At 51.5% G+C, this 23,406-nt stretch overlaps 1 protein-coding gene and 1 long non-coding RNA gene across 10 annotated transcripts in view; both read left to right on the forward strand.

The window, feature by feature from the left end:
• The first annotated feature begins 309 nt into the window (after positions 1–309).
• ZC3H18 (zinc finger CCCH-type containing 18) overlaps positions 310–23,406 on the forward strand; it is a 69,581-nt gene continuing 46,484 nt past the window's right edge. For 2 of the 9 annotated variants that reach the window (XM_077986697.1, XM_077986698.1), the window contains exons 1-5: positions 310–470; positions 1,509–1,567; positions 8,168–8,781; positions 19,122–19,206; positions 20,369–20,440. In XM_077986697.1, the coding sequence (XP_077842823.1) occupies positions 1,516–1,567; positions 8,168–8,781; positions 19,122–19,206; positions 20,369–20,440 (823 nt within the window). In that variant the 5' untranslated portion in view covers positions 310–470; positions 1,509–1,515. Of the gene's footprint in view, positions 471–1,508; positions 1,568–8,167; positions 8,840–19,083; positions 19,207–20,368; positions 20,441–23,406 lie in introns of all 9 variants that reach the window. The other 7 variants (XM_077986701.1, XM_077986703.1, XM_077986700.1 and 4 more) reach the window with 4 other exon arrangements.
• LOC144338181 (uncharacterized) lies at positions 1,992–7,421 on the forward strand. Its single transcript, XR_013412065.1, has 3 exons — positions 1,992–2,181; positions 6,512–6,714; positions 6,815–7,421. It is a non-coding gene; the product is annotated as an uncharacterized LOC144338181 (long non-coding RNA).

The following is a 23,406-nucleotide window of genomic DNA, read 5'->3' on the forward strand; positions in this document are numbered from 1 at the left end:
GCTTTAAGTTTTCCGCGTTGATGAACTCGATCATCCCCCAGGGATGAAGAACCCACCAGCCGAGCCAGAGCCCCGTCACGTGACCCGGCGGCCACGGGGAGCCCTGTGCGCAGGCGCGGAGCCGGACTCCCGCTCCCGAGGAGCGAACTCCCTGTGGCGCCTGCGCTGTAGCGGGGGCTCGGCGGGCGCGCGCGCGTCCGGGCGCCCGCCGCGGGGGCGGAGCCGCGCGGAGGCCGGAAGGAAACTGGAGGGGGCGGGGCGAGGGAGGGAAGCCCGCCGGCCGTAGGACGACCGTCGCGGCCTGATGACGTCGCACAATGGCCGGCCCCCGCGGGTAGTGGAGCCCGTTTGTTCCGCCCGCGTCGAGCCTGGAGCCAGAGCCTGTGAGGAACGGAAGGGCCAAGGGACGTCTTCTCCACGCCGCTCCGACTCCAGCAGAGCCGTGGCCCCCTCTCCGTCCTAGCGCTGAGGTTAGCGGGGGCCGGGCGGGCGGCGGGAGGCCGGGCCGGCGGCGGCGGGAGGAGGAGGCCGCCGAGGCGGCGGCGGCGGCGGGAGTGAGGCCCGGGACCCTGGCGCGCCTCCGGCCGTGCGGACCCGCCGACCGAAGACTGGCCCTTGGGCCAAGGGAGGGGGACCTTGAGACAGGCACCACCCCGCGTTCCGTCCGTAAGCGGCCCCGCGGTCCTGTGGCGCCCTCAGCGCCTGAGCTCCTCGCGCGCTGCCTCCGCGCCCCGCGGCGGAGTTTATTTTCCTGAAGCTGTCATTTCTCTTCCGGGCCACTCGCGTGGCACATGTGTGCCGCCCGCTAAGGGGCGGTGAGAGGCGCCCAGGTTAACCTCCGGAATAGGTCAGCCCTTGCTGTTTCTGGGCTCTTCGGAGAACTTTGAGCTCTTCATGAGCCTTCTGGAACTTGCGCCGCAGCTTCAGAGTGTGCACAGGTTGGACGTGGTGATTGCCCCAAGACGCGCGCCGGTCTCTTAGGAGTATGTAACTTCCTTGCCCCTTGGATCAGGAGATCAGAGGTGCTGGGTCCTTTATATAAACTAACTGCAGATATAATGCTGGAAGAACCGAAACTTACAGCCTTGCTCCTGCCAAAAATTAAGTTTTCCTGACTACTTTGTGACAGCTGAGTTTGCCGGTTAGAGTGGCCGTTTTAAATGAGCTTTGTTCCGCTAACTCATTTGCAAGGGTAGGTCATTCTTCAGACCCGTTTGGGAAAATGGAAGAAGAGAGTGTTTGGCATCTGCAGTACCGTTTGGGGTGTAGCAAGGCGCTCGTCATTTCTCCTGAGACTCACTTCCAGCTTGTTGTCTGTAGAGTGGTCCTTTCCCGTTCAGTTGTTGAGATTCTCCTGGTGAGCCTTGACCTCGGCTGAATCCCGCTTCCCAGCCTTGGGAGGAGAGTCTTTGCCTGATAATTTTACTATCTAAGGGCAGTATGGAACCCAGCCAGCCCTGGAACCGGTCAAATGTGTCCCAAAGCCGGAAACTCCTCTCCCATTTTAGGTGGGACATGCTGAAATGTTGTAAGAAAGCTTTGTGGAGTCACTCCAGAAAGCAAACAGGTAAGTTAACCTGTGGCCTAGATCGTGTTTCAAGAGATTTGTATTTTGTCACGGCTACAGAGCATCTCAAGGTGAGTACCTCCTTATCAAGCAGTTTAGTGGTCAAGCTTGGTCAGTTTGCGAGTGGGGTCTGTCACCAACCTTGATAACTTTCATTTAGATATTGTAAGCCCGTGAGGTTATGAGTCAGAATTTTAACCAGATGTTCCAGAACTCAGGCATTCAAATAGGGACTGCTCTGTTGAAAGTAACTGTCCCAAAATGTTGTGCTTGTATTTCATTGGTGCTTCTTTGCCAAAACCTCTTTAGAACTCCTGTTTTGGTAGTAAAAATGTAGTCATATGGGAAAATCAGTTTTATTCAGTAGTCACCCTCCAGGTTTGACCAAAAGTTGTCTTATGTGGTTGGTAACTTACCTTATCAGGTGAGACTCTGACTTGCAGCACTTATCAGAGACTAGCTTGAGAGGAGGAAGATTTGCCACCACGGAGAACACCAGAAGACTTCTTCAGGCTTGGAAGGTCATTCGAAATGAGAAGGTTCCCAAATGCTCTGCATTTCAGCAGTGCCATTGGAGTCTGTGCATCCTCCCAGAGGGACTGCTTGGAAGGGAGGTAGCACCTAGTCTTTATTATTACTATTATTTTTTGAGATGGAGTCTCACTCTGTTGCCCAGGCTGGAGTGCAGTGGCACGATCTTGGCTCACTGCAACCTCCTCCTCCTGGGCACTTATTTTCAATTCCTTTCTGGTAGGCAACAGGTAGTTCCTCAAGTAATGAGATTTTTGTCATGTATCAACAAATATTTATCAAGTATCATCTGCCAAATGCAGAAAGCAACAGAGTTGGGATGACGGGTACTTGTTACTTCATTCCTTAGGCAAGCTTACCCATCTGGTGAATCGGAGGGCTAAGGATTTAGTTCTAAATCATGCTGAGAATCTTCAGTTATAGAGTGATAGTGTACGAAGACCAAACTGAGCACGAATTGCAAACATAGGTGTCAGTTGAGACTTGTCTGCTGACACCCGTGTCTACGCTTTTCATTTCATTGTCTACACTTACGAGGCTACGTTTCTTTTCCTGGCACCTTATTATTATTTTTTGAAATGGAGTGTCACTCTGTTGCCCAGGCTGGAGTGCAGTGGCACGATCTGGGCTCACTGTAACCTCCTCCTCCTGGGTTTGAGTGATTCTCTTGCCTCAGCCTCCTGAGTAGCTGGGACTACAGGCACGTGCCACCATGCCCAGCTAATTTTTGTATTTTTAGTAGAGACGGGGTTTCACTGTGTTTTGGCCAAGTTGGTCTCGAACTTCCGACCTCGTGATCCACCCGCCTCAGCCTCCCAAAGTGCTGGGATTACAGGCATGAGCCACCACACCCAGCCAATTGTGTGATTTTTAAAAACTAGTTTGTGGGGACGTTTAGTTTTGCATAAAAGTCAGTTTATTTAAGAGATCACTTTGTTTGCAAGGTTGACATTAGACTATAAAACATGAGAATCAGAATTTGTCACATTTCAGGTCTGGGTTCAGCTTGGGACATCCTGCTGGGTACCAGGTGCTCCACTTTGGCAGCTGGGGAGATGTAAACTACCTGCCCTTCTATGAGGAAGATGTTTATACATTGTCATAAAAATTGTACAAAGAGGCCGGGCGCGGTGGCTCAAGCCTATAATCCCAGCACTTTAGGAGGCCGAGACCATCCTGCCTAACACGGTGAAAGCCCGTCTCTACTAAAAAATACAAAAAACTAGCCAGGCGAGGTGGCGGGCGCCTGTAGTCCCAGCTACTCGGGAGGCTAAGGCAGGAGAATGGCGTAAACCCGGGAGGTGGAACTTGTAGTGAGCTGAGATCCAGCCACTGCACTCCAGCCTGGGCAACAGAGCGAGACTCTGTCTCAAAAAAAAAAATTGTACAAAGATAGTATAGGATGTTACTAATGTCATTAGCTAGGCAAGAGAGAGAATTGCCAGTTTGCCACTGGTGACTTACTGCTACAACCCCACATGCACTCTGATTCTTGAACAGTGAGAGCGTAGAGGCCTTAGCGACCCTGGTGCTTTTCATCCTTGCCTTTGTTGCCTTGGGCTGCAGAAATGCTCTGTGCAGCAAGCGCCCCTGTGATGCTGTTTGGGGAGCGACTCCTTGGCTTTTCCGTTTTTGGCAGTGTATACCAGTTTAGGACTACCTTTGATTAAGAGAAAGACGGTCTCACCCTGTTATCCAGGCTGGACTCGAACTCTTGGGTTCAACTGATCCTCCCACCTCAGCCACCCAAGCAGCTGGGATTGCAGACACTTGCCACCACTCCTGGCTTAGGACTGACTTTTTAATAATTCCTCCCAGTAGTCCTGCCTCTGTGTAGTAACTGGATAGTGTAGTTAGAAAACCGAAAAGTGAATCATTTTCAGAACTGTCTGCTTTCAAGTGACTTAGAATGGATTGGTTGGTTTGTGAATTTATGTTATTGCTAATCATTTAGGGTTTTTTTTTTGAGACGAAGTCTCGCTCTGTCGCCCAGGCTGGAGTGCAATGGTGTGGTCTCGGCTCACTGCAGCCTCCGCCCCCAGAATTCAAACAATTCTGCCTCAACCTCCCGAGTAGCTGGGATTACAGGTGCCCGCCACCACGCCCAGCTGTTGTTTTGTATTTTTAGTAGAGACAAGGTTTCACCATGTTGACCAGGCTTGTCCTGAACTCCTGACCTCAGGTGATCCACCCGCCTCAGCCTTCCAAAGTGCTGGAATTACAGCCGTGAGCCACCACCCCTGGCCCATTTAGTTTTTATGAAGTGATGAATGATTTAGGTTTTCTTTTGGGATGGAGTCTCGCTTAGCACCACCTAGGCTAGAGTGCAGTGGTGTGATCTCGGCTCACTGCAACCACTGTCTCCCAAGTTCAGGCGATTCTGCCGTCTCAGCCTCCCAAGTAGCTTGAATTACAGGTACCTACCGTCATAACCGGCTAATTTTTGTATTTTAGTAGAGACCGGGTTTCACCATGTTGGCCAGGCTGGTGTTAAACTCCTGACCTCAGGTGATCCACCTGCCTTGGCCTCCCAAAGTGCTAGTATTATAGGCATGAGCCACCACACCTGGCCAGATGTGGGGGTTTTTTTGGCGTTTTGGTTTTTGTTTGAGACAGGGTCTTGTGTCACCCAGGCTGAAGTGCAGCCTCAACCTCCTAGGCTCAAGTGATCCTCCTCAGCCTTCTAAGTAGCTGGGATGACAGGTGCCCTATCACGCCCAGCTAATTATTTTTTTTTTTTTTTTTTTTTTTTGAGACGGAGTCTCGCTCTGCCACCCAGGCTGGAGTGCAGTGTCCGGATCTCAGCTCACTGCAAGCTCCGCCTCCCGGGTTTACGCCATTCTCCTGCCTCAGCCTCCCGAGTAGCTGGGACTACAGGCGCCCGCCACCTCGCCCAGCTAAGTTTTTTGTATTTTTTAGTAGAGACGGGGTTTCACTGTGTTAGCCAGGATGGTCTCGATCTCCTGACCTCGTGATCCGCCCGTCTCGGCCTCCCAAAGTGCTGGGATTACAGGCTTGAGCCACCGCGCCCAGCCAACCCAGCTAATTTTTGTATTTTTTGTAGAGACCGGGTTTTGTTATGTTGCCCAAGCTGGTCTAGAACTCCTGGACTCAAGTAATCCGCCCACCTCAGCTTCCCAAAGTGCTGGGATTACAGGCATGAGCTACCGCACCTGGCCAATTTGTTCTAATGTGTCTCTCTCTCTCTTTTTTTTTTTTTTTTTGGCAGAATCTCGCTCTGTCACCCAGGCTGGAGTTCAGTGGCACAATCTCGGCTCACTGCAAGCTCCACCTCCCGGGTTCACGCCATTCTCCCGCCTCAACCTCCCAAGTAGCTGGGACTACAGGCACCCACCACCATGCCTGGCTAATTTTGTTTTTGTATTTTTAGTAGAGACGGGGTTTCACTGTGTTAGCCAGGATGGTCTCAGTCTCCTGATCTCGTAATCTGCCCACATCAGCCCCGCAAAGTGCTGGAATTATAGGCATGAGCCACCGCGCCCAGCATCTAATGTGTACTTAATCTTTTTTTTTTTTTTTTTGAGACGGAGTCTCGCTCTGTCGCCCAGCCCAGGCTGGAGTGCAGTGGCGCGATCTCGGCTCACTGCAAGCTCCGCCTCCCGGGTTCACGCCATTCTCCTGCCTCAGCCTCCCGAGTAGCTGGGACTACAGGCGCCCACAACCGCGCCCGGCTAATTTTTTGTATTTTTAGTAGAGACGGGGTTTCACCGTGGTCTCGATCTCCTGACCTTGTGATCCGCCCTCCTCGGCCTCCCAAAGTGCTGGGATTACAGGCGTGAGCCACCGCGCCCGGCCTTTTTTTTTTTTTTTTTGAGACGGAGTCTCGCTCTGTCGCCCAGGCTGGAGTGCAGTGGCCGGATCTCAGCTCACAGGAAGCTCCGCCTTCCGGGTTCACGCCATTCTCCTGCCTCAGCCTCCCGAGTAGCTGGGACTACAGGCGCCCGCCACCACGCCCGGCTAGTTTTTTGTATTTCTTAGTAGAGACGGGGTTTCACCATGTTAGCCAGGATGGTCTCGATCTCCTGACCTCATGATCCGCCCGTCTTGGCCTCCCAAAGTGCTGGGATTACAGGCTTGAGCCACCGCGCCCGGCCAACTTAATCTTAATGATTTCCACTAACAGCAAAAAAAAAAAAAAAAAAAAGTTTAACTGTGGGTTTAGATACCAACTCTTGATACTGTGCATCTTTAAACAGGTTGTCGTATTAAAAGTATAAAATTTAAAAGATGCATATTTTTATCTTTAGTGTATACGGTTCTTTGAGACCCAAGACATATAAATGTGTATGTGTATGACTTGCTGCTTCCGTGGTTATCTTGAGATGAGTAATCTGTTTCCAGCCCTTACTGAGATGCCAAGCAGTGTGACTGTGACATGCGTTTTTTTAACAGCCTCACGGACTGAAAAGTTGGGTGGCCACTGACCTGGCACTGTCCCTGCCGCTCCACACTCACTCGGTGGTGACCGGCTGCCCTGGGGGTGGTGGTGTGGCAAGTGTTTGCCAGCTTAGTGTTGCTGTTCGACACCTTCCTGCCTGTCTTACACTGTCCACTTTTAAGCATTGGTAGCAGTGTACTTTCTACAAGTTTTTAAGGTGAGAAACTAGAAAATATTCACTTTGTAATTAAATCTGGATTAGTAAAAATAGGAATGAAATCTGAAATTACCCTGTCTTTTTTTTTTTTTTGATACAGAGTCTCGCTCTATTGCCCAGGCTAGAGTGCAGTGGCGTGATCTTGGCTCACTGCAAGCTCCACCTCCCGGGTTCACGCCATTCTCCTGCCTCAGCCTCCTGAGTAGCTGGAACTACAGGCGCCTGCCACCACGCCTGGCTGATTTTTTTGTATTTTTAGTAGAGATGGGGTTTCACCATGTTAGCTAGGATGGTCTCGATCTCCTGACCTCGATCCGCCCGTCTCGGCCTCCCAAAGTGCTGGAATTACAGGTGTGAGCCACCGTGCCCGGCCCTTTTTTTTGTTTTTTGAGTTTTTTTGGAGATTGGTCTCACTCTGCTGCCCAGGCTGAAGCGCAGTGGCGCAGTCTTAGCTCACTGCAGCCTCCACCTCCTGGGCTTAAGCGATCCTCCTGTGTCAGACTCCCAAGTAGCTGGAAATACAGGCACGTGCCACCACACCCTGTGAATTTTAGCATTTTTTTTATAGAGACAGGGTCTCACCATGTTGCCCAGGCTGGTCTCGAACTCCTGGGCTCACATGATTTTCCCGTTGCAACCTCCCAAAGTGCTGGGATTATAGATGCGAGCCACCATACCTGACCAGCCTCGTCTTTTGCATATACACAGTATGTAAATGTGTAAAGCTTCCTGGCAGAGTTCATTTCTACAACAGCTACCCGTGTGGGAAGAGGGGTTCTCACCTTAGGTGTGTGAGTTGCTGAGCAGGTGAACACGGCCCTCTCAACACGTGCTGGAGGGTGCCAGTGAACACACAGGCAGGGCTCTGAGCCTGCATTGCTAAGGGCAGCCAAGGGATTCTGGGAGTCCATCAGAGGCTGGCCTTTGAGAATTGTGTTCAGTAACAGAAAAGGCTCCAGACTTGGAAACTGCCAAAGGGTGGCCCAGGTTCCTGCTTCAGGATGACTCCAGAAAAATGGTGATACCTGGGCCTGCAGTTTTGCTGCCTCGTTCTATGATACAGTTTATCTTGAATTTCAAAAGTTAATACTCTTAAGAATTCAAACCGCTGTCCTTTGCAGTCTGTATCTTGTTGCTCACTTTCTGTTAACTTGTGTGGGCTGCCCTTGAATGGGGGAGGACTAGGCCGGGCTGTGTCTCATTCTGCCACATCTCATTTTGCCCAATTGCTAAAAACGGGAGGCACTTAACACCCAGGTTAGCTGAGCAGAGTCTAGCCTTGTGGAGTGGAGTTATGGCTTGTCTTTCTCTGCAGAGTGGAGTGTGGGATTTGGGGCAGAGCCGTGTGGGGCCAAGCAAGGTGGAAGTCCTGCTTCTTCAGGCCAGGAAAGTGGGGACAAGGTTTGTTTTCCATTTTGCTAAAGGCTGCCAATCTGTATTCTCTCTTTTGCAGAACCGTGGGTACCGATGGATGTGGCCGAGAGCCCTGAACGGGATCCTCGCTCTCCAGAGGATGAAGAGCAGCCACAGGGGCTCTCGGACGACGACATTCTGAGGGACAGCGGGTCCGATCAGGATTTGGACGGGGCGGGGGTGAGGGCTTCTGATCTGGAGGATGAGGAGAGTGCAGCCAGGGGGCTGAGCCAGGAGGAGGAAGATAACCACTCCGACGAGGACCGGGCTAGTGAGCCTAAATCCCAAGAGCAGGACTCGGAGGTGAATGAGCTGAGCCGGGGCCCGACCAGCCCCCCCTGCGAGGAGGAGGGGGACGACGGGGAGGAAGACAGGACAAGCGACCTTAGGGACGAGGCCTCCTCAGTCACCAGGGAGCTGGACGAGCATGAGCTAGACTACGACGAGGAGGTCCCCGAGGAGCCGGCTCCCGCCGTCCAGGAGGACGAGGCCGAGAAAGCGGGGGCTGAGGATGAGGAGGAGAAGGGCGAAGGCGCTCCCAGGGAGGAGGGGAAGGCTGGTGTTCAGAGCGTGGGAGAAAAGGAATCCCCAGAGGCTGCCAAGGAGAAAAAGAAAGAGGACGATGATGGAGAGATCGATGACGGGGAAATAGACGTGAGTATGATGGGGCAGAGCGTCGCAAGGCGTCCTCCCCAGCTCCTGACACAGGCCAGTGCCGGGAAGGAGGGATTCTGTGTGGGACTGATTTAGTGATTTTGTTACTAGGGATGGTGCAGGAGAATGAGAGGCTTGTTTTGGGGTCAGTCCCATAGTGATTGGAAAGGAAGAATGAAAATCGAGAAAGAATTGGAAATCAAGAATGAGAATAGGCAGCTCCAGAAGCTGCCAGCAGGGTTTCCATGGCCCTCGGCCGGCCAGCTGGTGGGATTGTTTGGGTTGTAGTAAAAGACCGACCTAGCACCCAGTTTTTTTAGGTTCTAGGAGTGAAGGGGTAATGTCTTCCCTTGTCTTTGCCGTCTTCAAGTGATACTCGAGTTAGCACTCAACCAGAAACTGCGTGGGTTTCCACTCTTGTCAGGTTTTTGGACTGAAAAGAATGAGGAAAGTTTCCATCTGGTTGTGGATGTTCTTCTAGGCATTCTTACACTGGCCCTAGAGCCTGACCTCTGGAGAGGGCACCAGCTGGGCCAGGCCTCTTTGGAGGGATCCCTGAAAAGACCGTGGTGGGCACCTCAGCTTGACAAAGTCAGCACACTTTTTTGTACGTTAAATTAATGCGGCCTTCAGGTTGAGGGGAAGGTAGTACTATCTGTGATCCTAGATCTGGGTAGGTGGGCTTTTCTTGGCAGTTGATGCCATTGGAAAAATTATGAGTGTTTCCAGAGAAACAGCCCAAAGTCCTCCTGAGTGATACTTTCCAGAGCTATTGAACTCAAAGGAGCTGAGCAAGGGGCAGAGCAGTTGAACTGAATTGGGTGGTGGTGGTGGCGGTGGTGGTGGCGGAGGCGGTGGTGGTGGCGGCGGCGGGGGCGGAGGGGGTGGCGGCGGCGGTGGGGGTGGCGGCGGCGGTGGGGGTGGCGGCGGGGGCGGCGGTGGGGGTGGCGGCGGGGGCGGTGGGGGTGGTGGGGGCCGTGGTGGTGGTGGGGGTGGCAGCGCTTTTGTTTTTGAAGGATCCCAGGGAAGGGGGTTCTGCTTATTGGGAGTCATTACAGTGAAAAGAGAGAGTATTTGTTTGATCTCATGGTCTGGGTTGAGGCAGGTAAAGGTTGCCAGTTAGATGTGTAACCACCGGTTTGCCTTGAGTGCAATGCCCTTTTTTTTTTTTTTTTTTTTTGAGACAGAGTCTACTCTAACCCAGGCTGCAGTGCAGTGACGCCATCTCAGCTCTGTATATAGCCTCTGCCCCTGAGGTTCAGGCAGTTGTCCTGCCTCACTGCTGAGTAGCTGGGATTGCAGGCACCTGCCACCACTGGCTAATTTTTGTATTTTTGGTAGAGATGGGGTGTCGCCATGTTAGCTAGGCTTGTTTCAAACTCCTGACCTCAGGTGATCCGGCCATCCCAGCCTCCCACAGTGCTGGGATCACAGGTGTGAGGTACCACGCCCGGCAAGTGCCATGCTTCTCCAGTAGCATGTTGGTGTGCGTGCTCTCAGTCCACGTTTGGATGTGACTTTTTGGCTATAGCTGATAGCTGTGACAGTGCTCAGTAATTTATAGGGTTTGAAGTATTGCTCATCTAACTTTATGGGACGTGTGTGTGCCTACAAGCTTAGAGTTTTAGATGTTTCATTTTTTCACAACTAAACATAGGAGGTGGTCTACTCAGCTAGTGCTTTTTTTTTCTTTTTCTTTTTTTTTTTTTTTTTTTTTTGCAAGAAGAGAGCTACCCCAGGGCTGGCAGAGGGAAAGAGGAGACACAGTGAGATTCAAGTTCATCAATTTGGGTGAACTGGTTGGGTTGAGGATGCCCATGAGTTTGAGTTTTTGGTGTCCTGGGATAATAGCCCTGTCTGCACACCACCACTGGGAGTGCAGCAGGCCCTGCACCCAGGGCTCTGGCATGCTCCAGTTCCTCTTAAGAGGACTGGCTGTGGACCCTTAAGTCTTGGGGGAGATTCATCAGACAGGTCAAGGGTCCCCATAGTGGTCCTGAAACGCCATGTCTGAGGGGCATACTGTGAGTTCTCGATGGTGCACCATGTGTGCGGACGGTGCGGTAGATGGGCTGAGCCCAGCGGGCCTAGAGAAGGGCCCTGGCTGCCAAAGGCCTGGATGTGCTGGTTTTCCCTAGACACAGCGCATGGAAGAAAACGCTGTTTGCCATTTTTGCCCACCTAGACCCTGCCTGCCCTGCTTGGCAGCATCTTGTGAGGGCAGGGTGCTGCTGCGGAAACCCCAGCACAGCTCCCTCAGCAACCGGGGAGGCAGGTTCCCTCCCACAGCACAGACGGCCTCCAGTGCCCCGCATTCCCCACAGGTCTGTGCTCCTGGACACCAGCACAGGTGGACCTTGCTGTGCCACATGCTGAGTGTGACTGGGCAGAGCAGAGTGCACTCCTGTTGTTGGGGCAGCAGGCCTCTGCCCAACACGGGCAGTGCTGTGAATGCTGCGTTCAGCCCCCGTGAGAGCACATTTGACTTCAGGCCCCTGGGTTGCTTGCCCCAGGGGCTCCCGTAGCCTCCTCTTGTTCCCACACCCAGCGGTGTCTCAGGCTCCTCCATCCTTTATGTGTCAGCCTCAGCATTTGAGTAGGCTGTTTCTCTGTTGCCCCTGCCTGTCCGTCGTGGCACAGGTTCGTGTGTGTGTGTGTGTGTGTGTGTGTGTGTGCGCGCACCTGCTGCTTCCCCTACTCCCAAGAACATGTTTCCTAAGACTGGGGCTACCTGGCTGGTTCCCCTATCTCCCTGGGGCCTGGCACATGGTGAGCAGCTAGTCAGTGGAGGAATCCCACTTGCCCGGGGCACACTGAAGGTGAGAGCCTTTGTAACGTGAAGCGGCAGTGAGTGGAAAGTCACACTCAGGAGCCCGTCACAGATGGAGGCGAGTTCACGTGAGCAGCATCAGCCCTCCACCCTGCGGGAAGGACCCAGCAGAGGTACGCGCCACTGGCAGCATGAAGGGCTGCCAGTCCGGCTCCTTCCAGCTTTTTCCTCCTCTTGGGCCCAGTTCCAAGCCTGTCGTCCACTCTTGTATCTCTGTTGCATCTCCACCAAGCATACCTCCTGTGCCTGCCTCTCTTTCTCGGAGGCCCTGCTGCATTCCTGCACCGCACCCTGCTCCCTTCTCTGTCTCTGGCTGCGTTTCTCTGATGGACTGGGAGCCCTGGGGTGCGCTGGGTCCATGAGCAGTCGGCTTCCCACCAGGCCTTTGGCTAAGTCCCCTTTCCTTTCAGTCCCTGGAAAGCAGCCTCTGCGTGTGTTGGAAAGTGTCCTTTCTAGAAGGCCTTTTTTCTCGTTGCCTTCAGGCAGAGCCCTGGTGTCAGGTCAACTACCCGGATGTTTCTCTGTGGAAGAGGTGTGCTCTTTGGCCTGTACCTTCGCAAATGGATGTTTCGGAGGCCTTATAGCATTCCACATCCCAGCAGGATCTTACCGGCCCAGTTGGGAGAGGGGCTGCTCCGCCCAGAGGCTCTCGTGGCCTGCCCCTTGGCACCCTGGTTTACTGGATGCCAGGAACAACTGAGTGGCAAAGTCTAGAGAGCCATTTGATTTAGCACTCTCTTCTTTTTTTCTTAATTTTGTAATTTAATTTTATTGCTTTTAATTTAAAAAATAGAGATGGGATCTCACTATGTTGCCCAGGCTGGTCTTGAACTCTTGACCTCGAGTGATCCGCCCACTTGGGCCTCCCAAAGTGCCAAGCCACTGCCCTGGCCTGATTTGTCATTCTTCTTCAGAAGCGCTTTCTCTTCTCTTGGCACATGTCCCTTTTAGATTTTGGGTCACTGGTACAGGTGAACTGATTCTGGGGTACACTTTCCTTGATTGGGACATCAATTTGTACAATAAGCCCTTGAAATTCATTGTCTAAACCATATAGCTTGTGCCTAAGGCCTTGAATCTGTGTGTGGTGTGCTGCCAGAACACCCTCAGATACAAGTATCTTCTAGAAGTGCCACTGGCCCACGTGGTGCGGAGGAAAGTTTCCAGGACCAGCTGCTTGCAGCACCTGACTCATTTGTGGTGTGGGTGAGGGTGTCCCTGACGCCAGCTTACCTTCAGTCACTGATCTCTTACCTGTTCAGGAAGCGGCATCTCTTACCTGTTCAGACGCCAGCTTACCTTCAGTCACTGATCTCTTACCTGTTCAGGAAGACAGCCGGGTGCAGCAGGCCTTGTGTTTCTGCTCCTGCCATCCCCCTGAAGAGTGTGTGGAGCCCACCCTGACCCACTCATGCCATGTGGCAGCCTCTCTTTTCTCCTCCTACACGTCTAGTCCCTCCCCAGAACCACCTTTCCTGCTGGGAGATGACAAGCTCCTTCCAGCCTGGGGGGCTCTGATTTGCCGTTACAGTTTAGAGGCCTGGCCTGGGTCTATCCACCCGCTCTTGTGCTCACTCCGTGCTCTGTGTTTATGTCTGACTTATCATTTGGTTAGCAGACTTTCCGTCACCTGGAGCACACTGGCCCTTGGAAAGGGTAGGGTGCCCATTTTATTCCATTCTCCTCTTATTGAGGACCCCCTACATTAGTAGAGTGGCCTCCCAGCCAGCCAGCAGCACAGTGGACTGCGTCCCGCGTGGGTGGGCCACATGACTCCTGTCATCATTGGTGGCTCTCAGTCCACCTTTTGGAGCATTTTCTTTGCACATGGTCTTTAGTATTTTATCCTGTTCAAATAATCCAGCTTTCCTTTTTTTTTTTTTTCCCCAGACAGAGTCTTGCTCTGTTGCCCAGGCTAGAGTGCAGTGGTGCAATATTGGCTCACTGCAACCTCTGCCTCCCGGGTTCAAGCATTCACCTGCGTCAGCCTCCCAGGTAGCTGGGATCACAGGCACCTGCCACCGCACCCGGCTGATTTTTTTTTTTTTGAGACGGAGTCTCGCTCTGTAGCCCAGGCTGGAGTGCAGTGGCCGGATCTCAGCTCACTGCAAGCTCCACCTCCCGGGTTCACGCCATTCTCCTGCCTCAGCCTCCCGAGTAGCTGGGACTACAGGCGCCCACCACCTCACCTGGCTAGTTTTTTGTATTTCTTAGTAGAGACAGGGTTTTACCGTGTTAGCCAGGATGGTCTCGATCTCCTGACCTTGTGATCCGCCCGTCTCGGCCTCCCAAAGTGCTGGGATTACAGGCTTGAGTCACCGCACCTGGCCACCTGGCTGATTTTTGTATTTTTAGTAGAGACAGGGTTTCACTGTCTTGGCCAGGCTGGTCTCGACGACCTGACCTTGTGATCCACCTGCCTTTTATGTCTGTATCCATGAGCTTTTCTGCAGAAGAGCTTCTCCAGCGAGCCTCGTGGCTGTGGGTTTCCTCTCCAAGTGGGGTTCTCTTCTGTGTCACTGATAAGGTGCCAAGCGCACCCATTCTATTGCCAAAGCCCAGGAAGCAGCGGCCTGTACCACACTTGGGAAAAGGGCCCCATAGCATCAGTAGTAGGCTCAGAGGCCTTCTGTGCCTCTTAGCGTGGTTAGTGTTCCACATAGAAACGTGAAAACGCGCAGGCCACCGTTCTTACAGTGCTGAGGCCTCAGAAGCTCTGAGAACTGAAACCTTTTCCTCACCTGGTAGCAGACCTGGCCCAAGCTGACGTGAGGCTGCTCCTAGCTTCGTGCCTCCCCTGTTGTGGGAGGGGTCCCGAGACTTCTGCCCAGAATTGCTGTGTACCTCCCAGGCTACTGTTTCAGACCCAGAAATAGAGAGTTTCTGAATTCTCAGAAGACACTGACCCCACAGGCTTCAGATAAGGAATGATAGGCCTGTGTTTTCACCCCCATCCGATAGACAAGACGCCCAGGACTCAGGAGGTTATAGTTGGCCTAAGTGGCCGTGCCAGGTTGTGCCCGGGCTGGCTGCTCGGCTTCCTCTGGCACAGCAGCTGCACGCAGTGGCCCCCTTTCCTTTTCTGCCTTTGTACAGAAGCTCCAGTGTGAAATAACTGTTTTCTTGTTGTGTAAGTAATACATGTTCACAGGGTTCTTTTCTTTCTATCTAAGAAAGGAAAAGAAAAGGCTGCACAAAGAAGAAAGCAAAAATCACCGGTGTCATTGCTCCGAGTTAATCCTGTTGAGCACATTACCAGTGAGGTGTTTCCTTTGAAATAGAGGACTCATGCACACTCGCAGAGTGCTTGCTGCTCATGCTTTCAGCGCGGTGCGTGTGGCCTCTCGGTGCAGCATTTTCCTTCAGCCCACGGCAGCCTGCTCTGGGGCACCTGCCCCGTTGTGTAGAGGGGAATGTGAGCTTTGCAGATCGGGTGACCTGTCCACACTCACAGTCACGACAGCCTGAACCTAGGATTTGAATCTGGGCCTTCTCCCCCACTGCATGTAAATTTTATAAAGGCTTTTAAAATTGGAGTAGATAATGCACTCAGCCTGGTGTCCTTTATCCACATGTGTATTTCCCCTGCGGTGAGGAAGCACCAGCAGGAGTGTGCCAGTATGGAAACCCAACCTCAGATGGGTGCACTGAGGCCTGTGTGCCTCCTTAGTCTCACCCTCAGCATCCACGTCAACTTGGCCTGTCCCAGGTGGTATGTGCTGAGAGCCCCACAGGCACCATCCATTTTTAAGCCAGTTTGCAGCTAGCTGGTCCACTCAGGCCCCCCTTGTCCTCTGCTTCCTACTCTCTGTGGCTCGGGTCACATGAGCAGAAGGCCATCAGCATGAGGGAAACCAGGAGGCCCGGAGTTCCTGCGTACCACACACCCAGTATGACAGTCTCAGATAACTTCAGCTCTGGGTCCCTGTCTTGAGTTTTCTTTGCATGATACTTATAACTTGTTTTAATTATCCATTGTTTAGTGATTTCTTTATTTATTTTGGGAGGTTGAGTATTTTGTTATTTACACATGTAGAGTAAGAATAAAAATTGAGCATGGAGGCCAGATGTGGTGGCTCACACCTTTAATCCCAGCACTTTGGGAGGCCAAGGTGGGCAGATCACCTGAGGTCAGGAGTTCAAGACCATCCTGGCCAACGTGGCAAAACCCCGTCTCTACTAAAAATAACAAAAATAGCCAGGCGTGATATCGGGCACCTGTAATCCCAGCTACTCAGGAGGCTGAGGCAGGAGAATCGCTTGAACCTGGGAGGTAGAGGTTGCAGTGAGCCAAGATCGTGCCACTGCACTGCACTCCAGCCTGGGCGACAGAGCAGGACTCTGTCTCCAAAAAAAAAAAGGCATGGTAACCATCCATTATTTATTTATTTATTTATTTATTTTTTTTTTTTTTTTTTTTTTTTTGAGACGGAGTCTCGCTGTGTCTCCCAGGTTGGAGTGCAGTGGCGTGATCTCGGCTCACTGCAAGCTCCGCCTCCCGGGTTCACGCCATTCTCCCGCCTCAGCCTCCCAAGTAGCTGAGACTACAGGCGCCCGCCACCACGCCCAGCTAGTTTTTTTTTTGTATTTTTAGTAGAGATGGGGTTTCACCATGTTAGCCAGGATAGTCTCGATCTCCTGACCTCGTGATCCACCCGCCTCGGCCTCCCAAAGTGCTGGGATTACAGGCTTGAGCCACCGCGCCCGGCCACCATCCATTATTTAAAAGACCATTGTGTTAATGGTGGTTACTTGAAAATTCACAATATTATATTGCTGAGTGATTGATGGATTATTTTTATGTTTGTTTGTTTGTTTAACTAAAAGAGGGGCCATAAGCCCAGCACACCAGTATGTACAGCCCCTGGTCCTTGCAGATGTAGAGGCTGGATGACTGGGGTCAGTGTGTAGACCCTAGTCTGTGTTCCTTGGGTTGAAATGATGTCTTGCGCCTTCACTATGCAACTGTAGTCTGTTTCCTGATCACTTGTAGTAGCTACAGGGTCCTTCCTCCAATCTTAAGGTGGTTACATTGTTCTTTTTTGCTTCTGTGAATGTTAATGGTTACATCTTTGCAGAAACAGTGCTCCCTCTGGTCTAGTTTGTTTGCTGTTCATCCTGATGCAGAAAAGCCCTTCTCACCACCTCCACTCCTGCACACTCACTTCCAAGTGAGGCAGGCAGATTGCAATGGATTTGAACTTTCCAAATGAGTTTTGTTTTTCTCATGGGAACAAAGAATGTGTTCTCAACTTAGATTTGATCTTACGTAGAATACCATGTTAAGATTTTAGGGCAGTGCTCGTTACTGTAAGAATAGTAGTAAAAAGAAGACACAGGCCGGGCTCAGTGGCTCAAGCCTGTAATCCCAGCACTTTGGGAGGCCGAGGCGGGTGGATCACGAGGTCAGGAGATCGAGACCATCCTGGCTAACACGGTGAAACCCCGTCTCTACTAAAAAAGACGAAAAACTAGCCGGGCGAGGTGGCGGGTGCCTGTAGTCCCAGCTACTCGGGAGGCTGAGGCAGGAGAATGGCGTGAACCTGGGAGGCGGAGCTTGCAGTGAGCCGAGATCTGGCCGCTGCACTCCAGCCTGGGCGCCGCCCAGAGTCTCACTCTGCCAGAGTGAGACTCCGTCTCAAAAAAAAAAAAAAAGAAGACACAAACTAAAAGACCACAGAAGAGAGGCATGCTGTCACTTGGCATAAATTAAACATGCCTTCTCTGATCATTTCTCTTTTTTTAATTGGTTATATTTGATCATTTCTTTAAAAAGTGATTCTGCTGGATCACTTAAGGGATATAACCCTCAGGAATCTGTTCTTTTCCTTATAAAATACTTAAATACTTTTTAATAACCAAGTATCTTTGAGCCAAAAAATGTTACAAATATTTCAGCTGTAAAAGTTTGGGTTATCATAAATCCAGGGCTTGGTTTCAGCATTTTTTCATTCAACAGATAATTATGGACTGTTTATTGTGAGCCAGATGCTGCCTGGACCCAGCAACTTGGTGGTGGGCCTGCCCTGTCAGACATGGGCCTGCTCTGGTGGGGCACAGGGTTCGGCCAGGCGAGTGGTGGTGTCGTTAACAAAAGGATGCTCAGGTGTGGCTGCAACACCTGCAGGGCCTGGGGCTGCGAGGACCTGTCGTGGGGGGAACTCAGGGAAGACCACCCCAAGGAAGGGGGCTCAAGCTTCCGTCTGAAAGTGAGTTAAATAATCAGGAAGAGGAGAGGGAAGAACACAGTCAGACCTGGAATTGGGAAAGGGCGCTTCGCACTGTGAAGCGAGACCGGAGGAGTTGCAGAGGGAATGAGAGAAGCCCGTTAGAAAGTAGTTTTTGGCCGGGCGCGGTGGCTCAAGCCTGTAATCCCAGCACTTTGGGAGGCCGAGACGGGCGGATCACGAGGTCAGGAGATCGAGACCATCCTGGCTAACACGGTGAAACCCCGTCTCTACTAAAAAAAATACAAAAAACTAGCTGGGTGAGGTGGCGGGCGCCTGTGGTCCCAGCTACTCGGGAGGCTGAGGCAGGAGAATGGCGCAAACCCGGGAGGCGGAGCTTGCAGTGAGCAGAGATCCGGCCACCGCACTCCAGCCTGGGTGACAGAGCGAGACTCCGTCTCAAAAAAAAAAAAAAAAAAAAAAAAATAGTTTTTACCAGGCTGGGTGTGATGGGCAGGGGTGCAGAGTGCAGAAGACGGGGAGGGGATCAAGAGGGGCCGCATGGGACCAGGGAGATTGGTTACGCTAGGGCTGGCTGAAAGAGGCCCGGGTGGGGGTGATGAGTACTTCCATCCTGAGTGGTCTTGTGTCAGGGATGTCAGGTGGGCAGCTGGTGCCCACGTGGGCTGGGGTGGTGTCAGGAGGGGTCTCAGCTGCACGTCTGTGGGAACAGGCCCTGGGACAGTAGGTGGCTTGGGGAGAGCACCAAGCAAGGGTCAGGTTTGGCTGTGCATCCGGGTCCCTGCGGGTGAGGCCCAGCTTAGAGCTCCTGGGTTGTTCTAAGACTTGATAGCCAGGGTGAGGAGCTGGCTGAGGATGAGCCTCCAGGCGGGCCACTCTTGGCTGCTGGCATCACTGCCCCGAGGCACCCAACTCCTCCCCTCCCCAAGAATTGTAAGAGGAAGTTTGTGTTTAAGGGACATAAAATATTTTGTTCTCCAAATTTTATTTAAATGTTAACAGTTTTAAAACCCTGAGGTGTTACTATTTCCTGCCCAGAGTTGATAGTTAAGAGAAACGTCATGAGAGCTGCTCTGTAGAGTGCCCGTGTGCTGCACGGCGTTCCTCCTTGGTGTTGTGGCGGGACGCTTGGAGCTGCTGGGCGCGCTCTGATCTTCCCTGCTGTGCAGATCTGGGACCTAAGGTTTGGAAAATTGACGTGAATTCAATTCCTGTCACAATATCCAGGTCCCACACCAGGCTTCCTGCCCCTTCTGGTTTGGAGAAAGCAGTGCTGATTGATAGATGCCTCCCCCACGTTCAGATGGTGTTCTCTGTTTCAGGATGATGACCTGGAAGAAGGTGAAGTGAAGGACCCCAGTGACAGGAAGGTGAGACCTCGTCCCACCTGCCGGTTCTTCATGAAAGGTAACTGTCTGCGTGTGGGGCCTTCTCGCAGTCAGCTGGGGCCCCAGCTTCTGGGGCTGTGGTGCTGGCTCACCTTGGCGGGCCCTGCGCTGCTCAAGGCAGTTCTCTGGGCAAGACTGGCTAGGTGGTGGTAGTGGTGGCAGTGGCAATATTGATGGTAAACCATAGGCCCTTGTATTGGTGCTTTCATCACTTTAATGACTGCCTTGGTGGGAGCAGCCTGGTCATTCTCATTCTCACACTGGTGGCCCCAGACCCTTCCGATCGCAGCAGTCCCATAACTACAAGGCAGATGGCATCAGTCATTTTTCAAAGTGGTCCTTTTCATAAGGCCGAATGTTCTAGACACCAGACTTAGCATTTTCCCCACCTCTGTAGAGATGGCCCCTTTTCCTGTAAGATGTGTCCGAAGCGTTTGTTGGTGTGGAATGGATTTCGAAATGGCCAGAGATGGCCGCTGAAGGCAGCAGGGCTCTCTCCTGTAGAAGTAATGGTGTGAGTTCAGGAGCTGCAGCAGGGGGCGGTGTAAGAAAATCTTGTCAGAAAAATCTGGGCTAGGCCGGGCGCGGTGGCTCAAGCCTGTAATCCCAGCACTTTGGGAGGCCGAGACGGGCGGATCACTAGGTCAGGAGATCGAGACCATCCTGGCGAACACGGTGAAACCCCGTCTCTACTAAAAAATACAAAAAACTAGCCGGGCGAGGCGGCGGGCGCCTGTAGTCCCAGCTACTCGGGAGGCTGAGGCAGGAGAATGGCGTAAACCCGGGGGGCGGAGCTTGCAGTGAGCTGAGATCCGGCCACTGCACTCCAGCCCAGGCGACAGAGCCAGACTCCGTCTCAAAAAAAAAAAAAGAAAAATCTGGGCTAACCCATTTTAAAATGTGGCGGAACTCTTTAGCCTGATGATGTTAGGGCTTTTTGTTTCGCTGCTTAATGTCTTGGGGGATTCGGAAATGGAAATGAGAATTTCCAGCTTGTAAGGGTATCTTTGATGTGCAGCAGTAGTTTTGGTGTATTTCTTGTAATTGAGCGTTCCCCTTGGAGAGGTGGGAAGATGTTTTTCTCTCTCTCAATTTTGCTGTAAGCCCATAGATGACTTTGTCACTGCCAGCCTGTGTGTGCCGTCTAAAGCTCACAAGAGCTTCCTGTACTTCTTTTCCAGATGTTGTGACACCATTATCCACTCTTCTTCCACCAATATCCAATTCCATACCATTCAGAGGCCAGGTTAAAGGTACAAAATACGCTATATTCACTCTCTTCAGTACCTTAAAGTCCCCCTACTCCAGAGGCCAGACTTCCTTCTCCTGGATCCAGAACACAGCTGTGAAGCCAGAAGGAAAGGGGGTCTTTGAGGGGCAGAGAGCTGTTCGCAACCTCCTTAGAGGCACGTGAGCCAATCGAGCATCGGGGACAGACAGGACACACCCTTGAGGTGTGGCAGAGTCCCATCATTCAGAGGCAGGCTGTGCTCTTAGAGCAGCCGAGAACGCCCCTGTGCAAGAGATGACCTGATGATGTGGGGCTCATGGGAACCCCGGGTCAGGCTCGCTCCTATGGGTGTGTGCTTGCTTGGTTTTGCCAAGCAAAAACAGTTGACTCGCCCAAGTCACACGTGCATGTGAGGGGCCCCCACTGGGGAAAGCCTGTGTGGGCAGTAGACTTTAGAGCCGTAGATTGTCACAGACACTGCTAAGAATGCAGAGAAATGTGCAGTAGATTTTGGAAAGTAAACTTACAATTTTTTAAAAGCTTTGGTATTTGCAGTGTCGGTATTTCAGAAAATTTAAATTTAAACAGACCTCTTTTTTATAATAGTGTGGGAATTAATGACATCAGTGTTGCAAATTTCTGTATAAAAGTGATGGAGAAAAATCTGTACACATGTATGTGTACACATTTGCAGTCATTTTGAATCAGCACCCATCACAGTGCAGTGCTCTGGTCTCTGGGTGGCAGTGTGACTCAGAAGCTTGGCCAGCCTGTCGGCATTGGCCTTAGGTTCCGACAGCAGGAGGCTGCAGCATCCACCAGGGCAGGGAGACTCTGGACCAGGAGCTCGGGGCTCACTGCTGAGCTAGTTCCAGAATTTAACAACAGAAGCACAAAACAGATGAAGAAAGATCGTTACTGGAACTCTTCATTCCCTTCACTGAGAGATGCCTGGATGAACACAGACAGGATCCTGTCTCCCTGCACATCACGTGGGTTGGTCAGAATTGGAAGGTGGTGCCCCCAAAGTTAGACTAAGTACTGAGTTTGGGTTTCAGTGAGTGAGACCATGTGGAAGGTTTCTACAGTCAAGAAATCAGTTTGAGACCAGCCTGGGCAACATAGTGAGACCTTGTCTCTACAAAAAATGAAAAATTAACAGGGCCTGGTGGCACGCACGTGTAGTCCCAGCTACGTGGGGAGTAGGGGGTGGGTGCTGAGGGGGGCAGATCACTTGAGTCTGGGAGGTTGAGGCTGCAGTTGCAACATGATCGTGCCACTGTTCTCCAGGCTGGGCAACAATGAGACTGTCTCTTAAAAAAAAAAAGAAAGCAGAAGCTAGATAAGGCAGCATTTTTGCGGCTTAATCAGGCGTTATCAGTAACTCATTTCAGAAGTATTTTTATTCTGTAGAGCGAGGTAATACGATGCAGAGGAAGTGGCTGATTCTTACCGTTTTCTAGATCATGTCTCCTGCTGCTGCTGCTTTGTTGTGAGGAATTTGGACTTAAATGTTTCTGCCTACCTGCAGTTTTTATGAAATTGAAATTCATCAGTTTATGATCCCTCCAATAACAACAAGTTATTTTAAAAGCAAAATGAAGTTTGTTGTGTTGGCAAGGATATGGAGATGTTGGAGCCCTCATTCACTGCTGGTGAGAGGGTAAAACGGTGCAGCTGCTTCAGAAGATAGTTCCTCAGAAGCTGCTGGCTACTCACTGTATGACCCAGCAGTTCAACTCCAGGTATGCATCCAAGAGAAATGGACACGTGCATTTATGTGAAAGCTTGTGTGCGAATGTTCACAGCAGCATGACATGCAGTAACCAAAGAGAAGAAACAACCCAGGTACCCGACAACTGAGGAATGGATGAACAAGTGTGGCCTGTCCATGCACTGGAATGCTGCTTGGCCATAAAGGGAATGAAGCACTGGCTCACGCCACAATGTGGACAAACCTTGAAGACGTGCTGAGTGACAAAAGGGAGCACAGAAGGCCACAGGTCCACAGAGACAGAAAGCAGATTGTGACTCACGCCACAATGTGGACAAGCTTTGAAGACACATGCTGAGTGACAGAAGGGAGCATAGAACCCAACAAATCCACAGAGACAGAAAGCAGATTGATTCATCATTGCCTGAGCTAGGTGTGGAGAGTAATAGTTAGTGAGTACAGAATTTCCTCTTTAGGGTGATGGAATGTTCTAGAACTAGCTAGTGGTGATGCTTACACAACTTTGTGAATATACTGCAAACCAGTGAATCGTACACGTTAAATGGGAGTATTTTATGTTATGTGAATTGTATCAAAATTAGAAAATTATTTTCTTAGAAAAAAGTTGGTGGCTGGGTGTGGTAGCTCGTACCTGTAATCCTAGCACTTTGGGAAGCTGAGTTGGGAAGATCACTTGAGCCCAGGAGTTCAAGACCAGCCTGGGCAACATAACAAGAGCCCATCTTTCTTTTTTAGATTACTTGTAGAGATGGGGTCTCAGTATATTGCTCAGCCTGGTCTCAAATACTAGGCTCAAGCAGTCCTTCCACCTCAGCCTCCCAAGGTATGGGGATGACAGGCAGGAGCCACTACCCCGGCCTCTCCTAGCTTTATCTCTGTGACACGTTGTGATATAATCGCTTAGTGGACACGTTGAGATTTGTGACCAATTGACAACAGAATGCACTGGGAACACAACTCGCTCACATTTTAGAGATCGGGGCTTTGTTTGCGCCTGCCCAGCTCCACGGCACGTACACAACAACTGGAGCTGTAATTCTTCATGGACTGTTTTTACCTCTCATGGGCCTGAGTTGGATCATTGGACACAAAGTTGTGTCCACAGGGGAGTAAGTAGCACCTTCTTTAATCTGTGTCCCACTTTGGGTTTCTTTCTTTTTTTTTTTTTTTTTGGGACGGAGTCTCACTCTGTCACCCAGGCTGGATGGAGTGCAATGGTGAGATCTCGGCTCATTGGAACCTCCACCTCCAGG

The sequence above is a fragment of the Macaca mulatta genome, chromosome 20 (genome assembly GCF_049350105.2).
Source record: "Macaca mulatta isolate MMU2019108-1 chromosome 20, T2T-MMU8v2.0, whole genome shotgun sequence".
Classification (NCBI taxonomy): Eukaryota; Metazoa; Chordata; class Mammalia; order Primates; family Cercopithecidae; genus Macaca; species Macaca mulatta.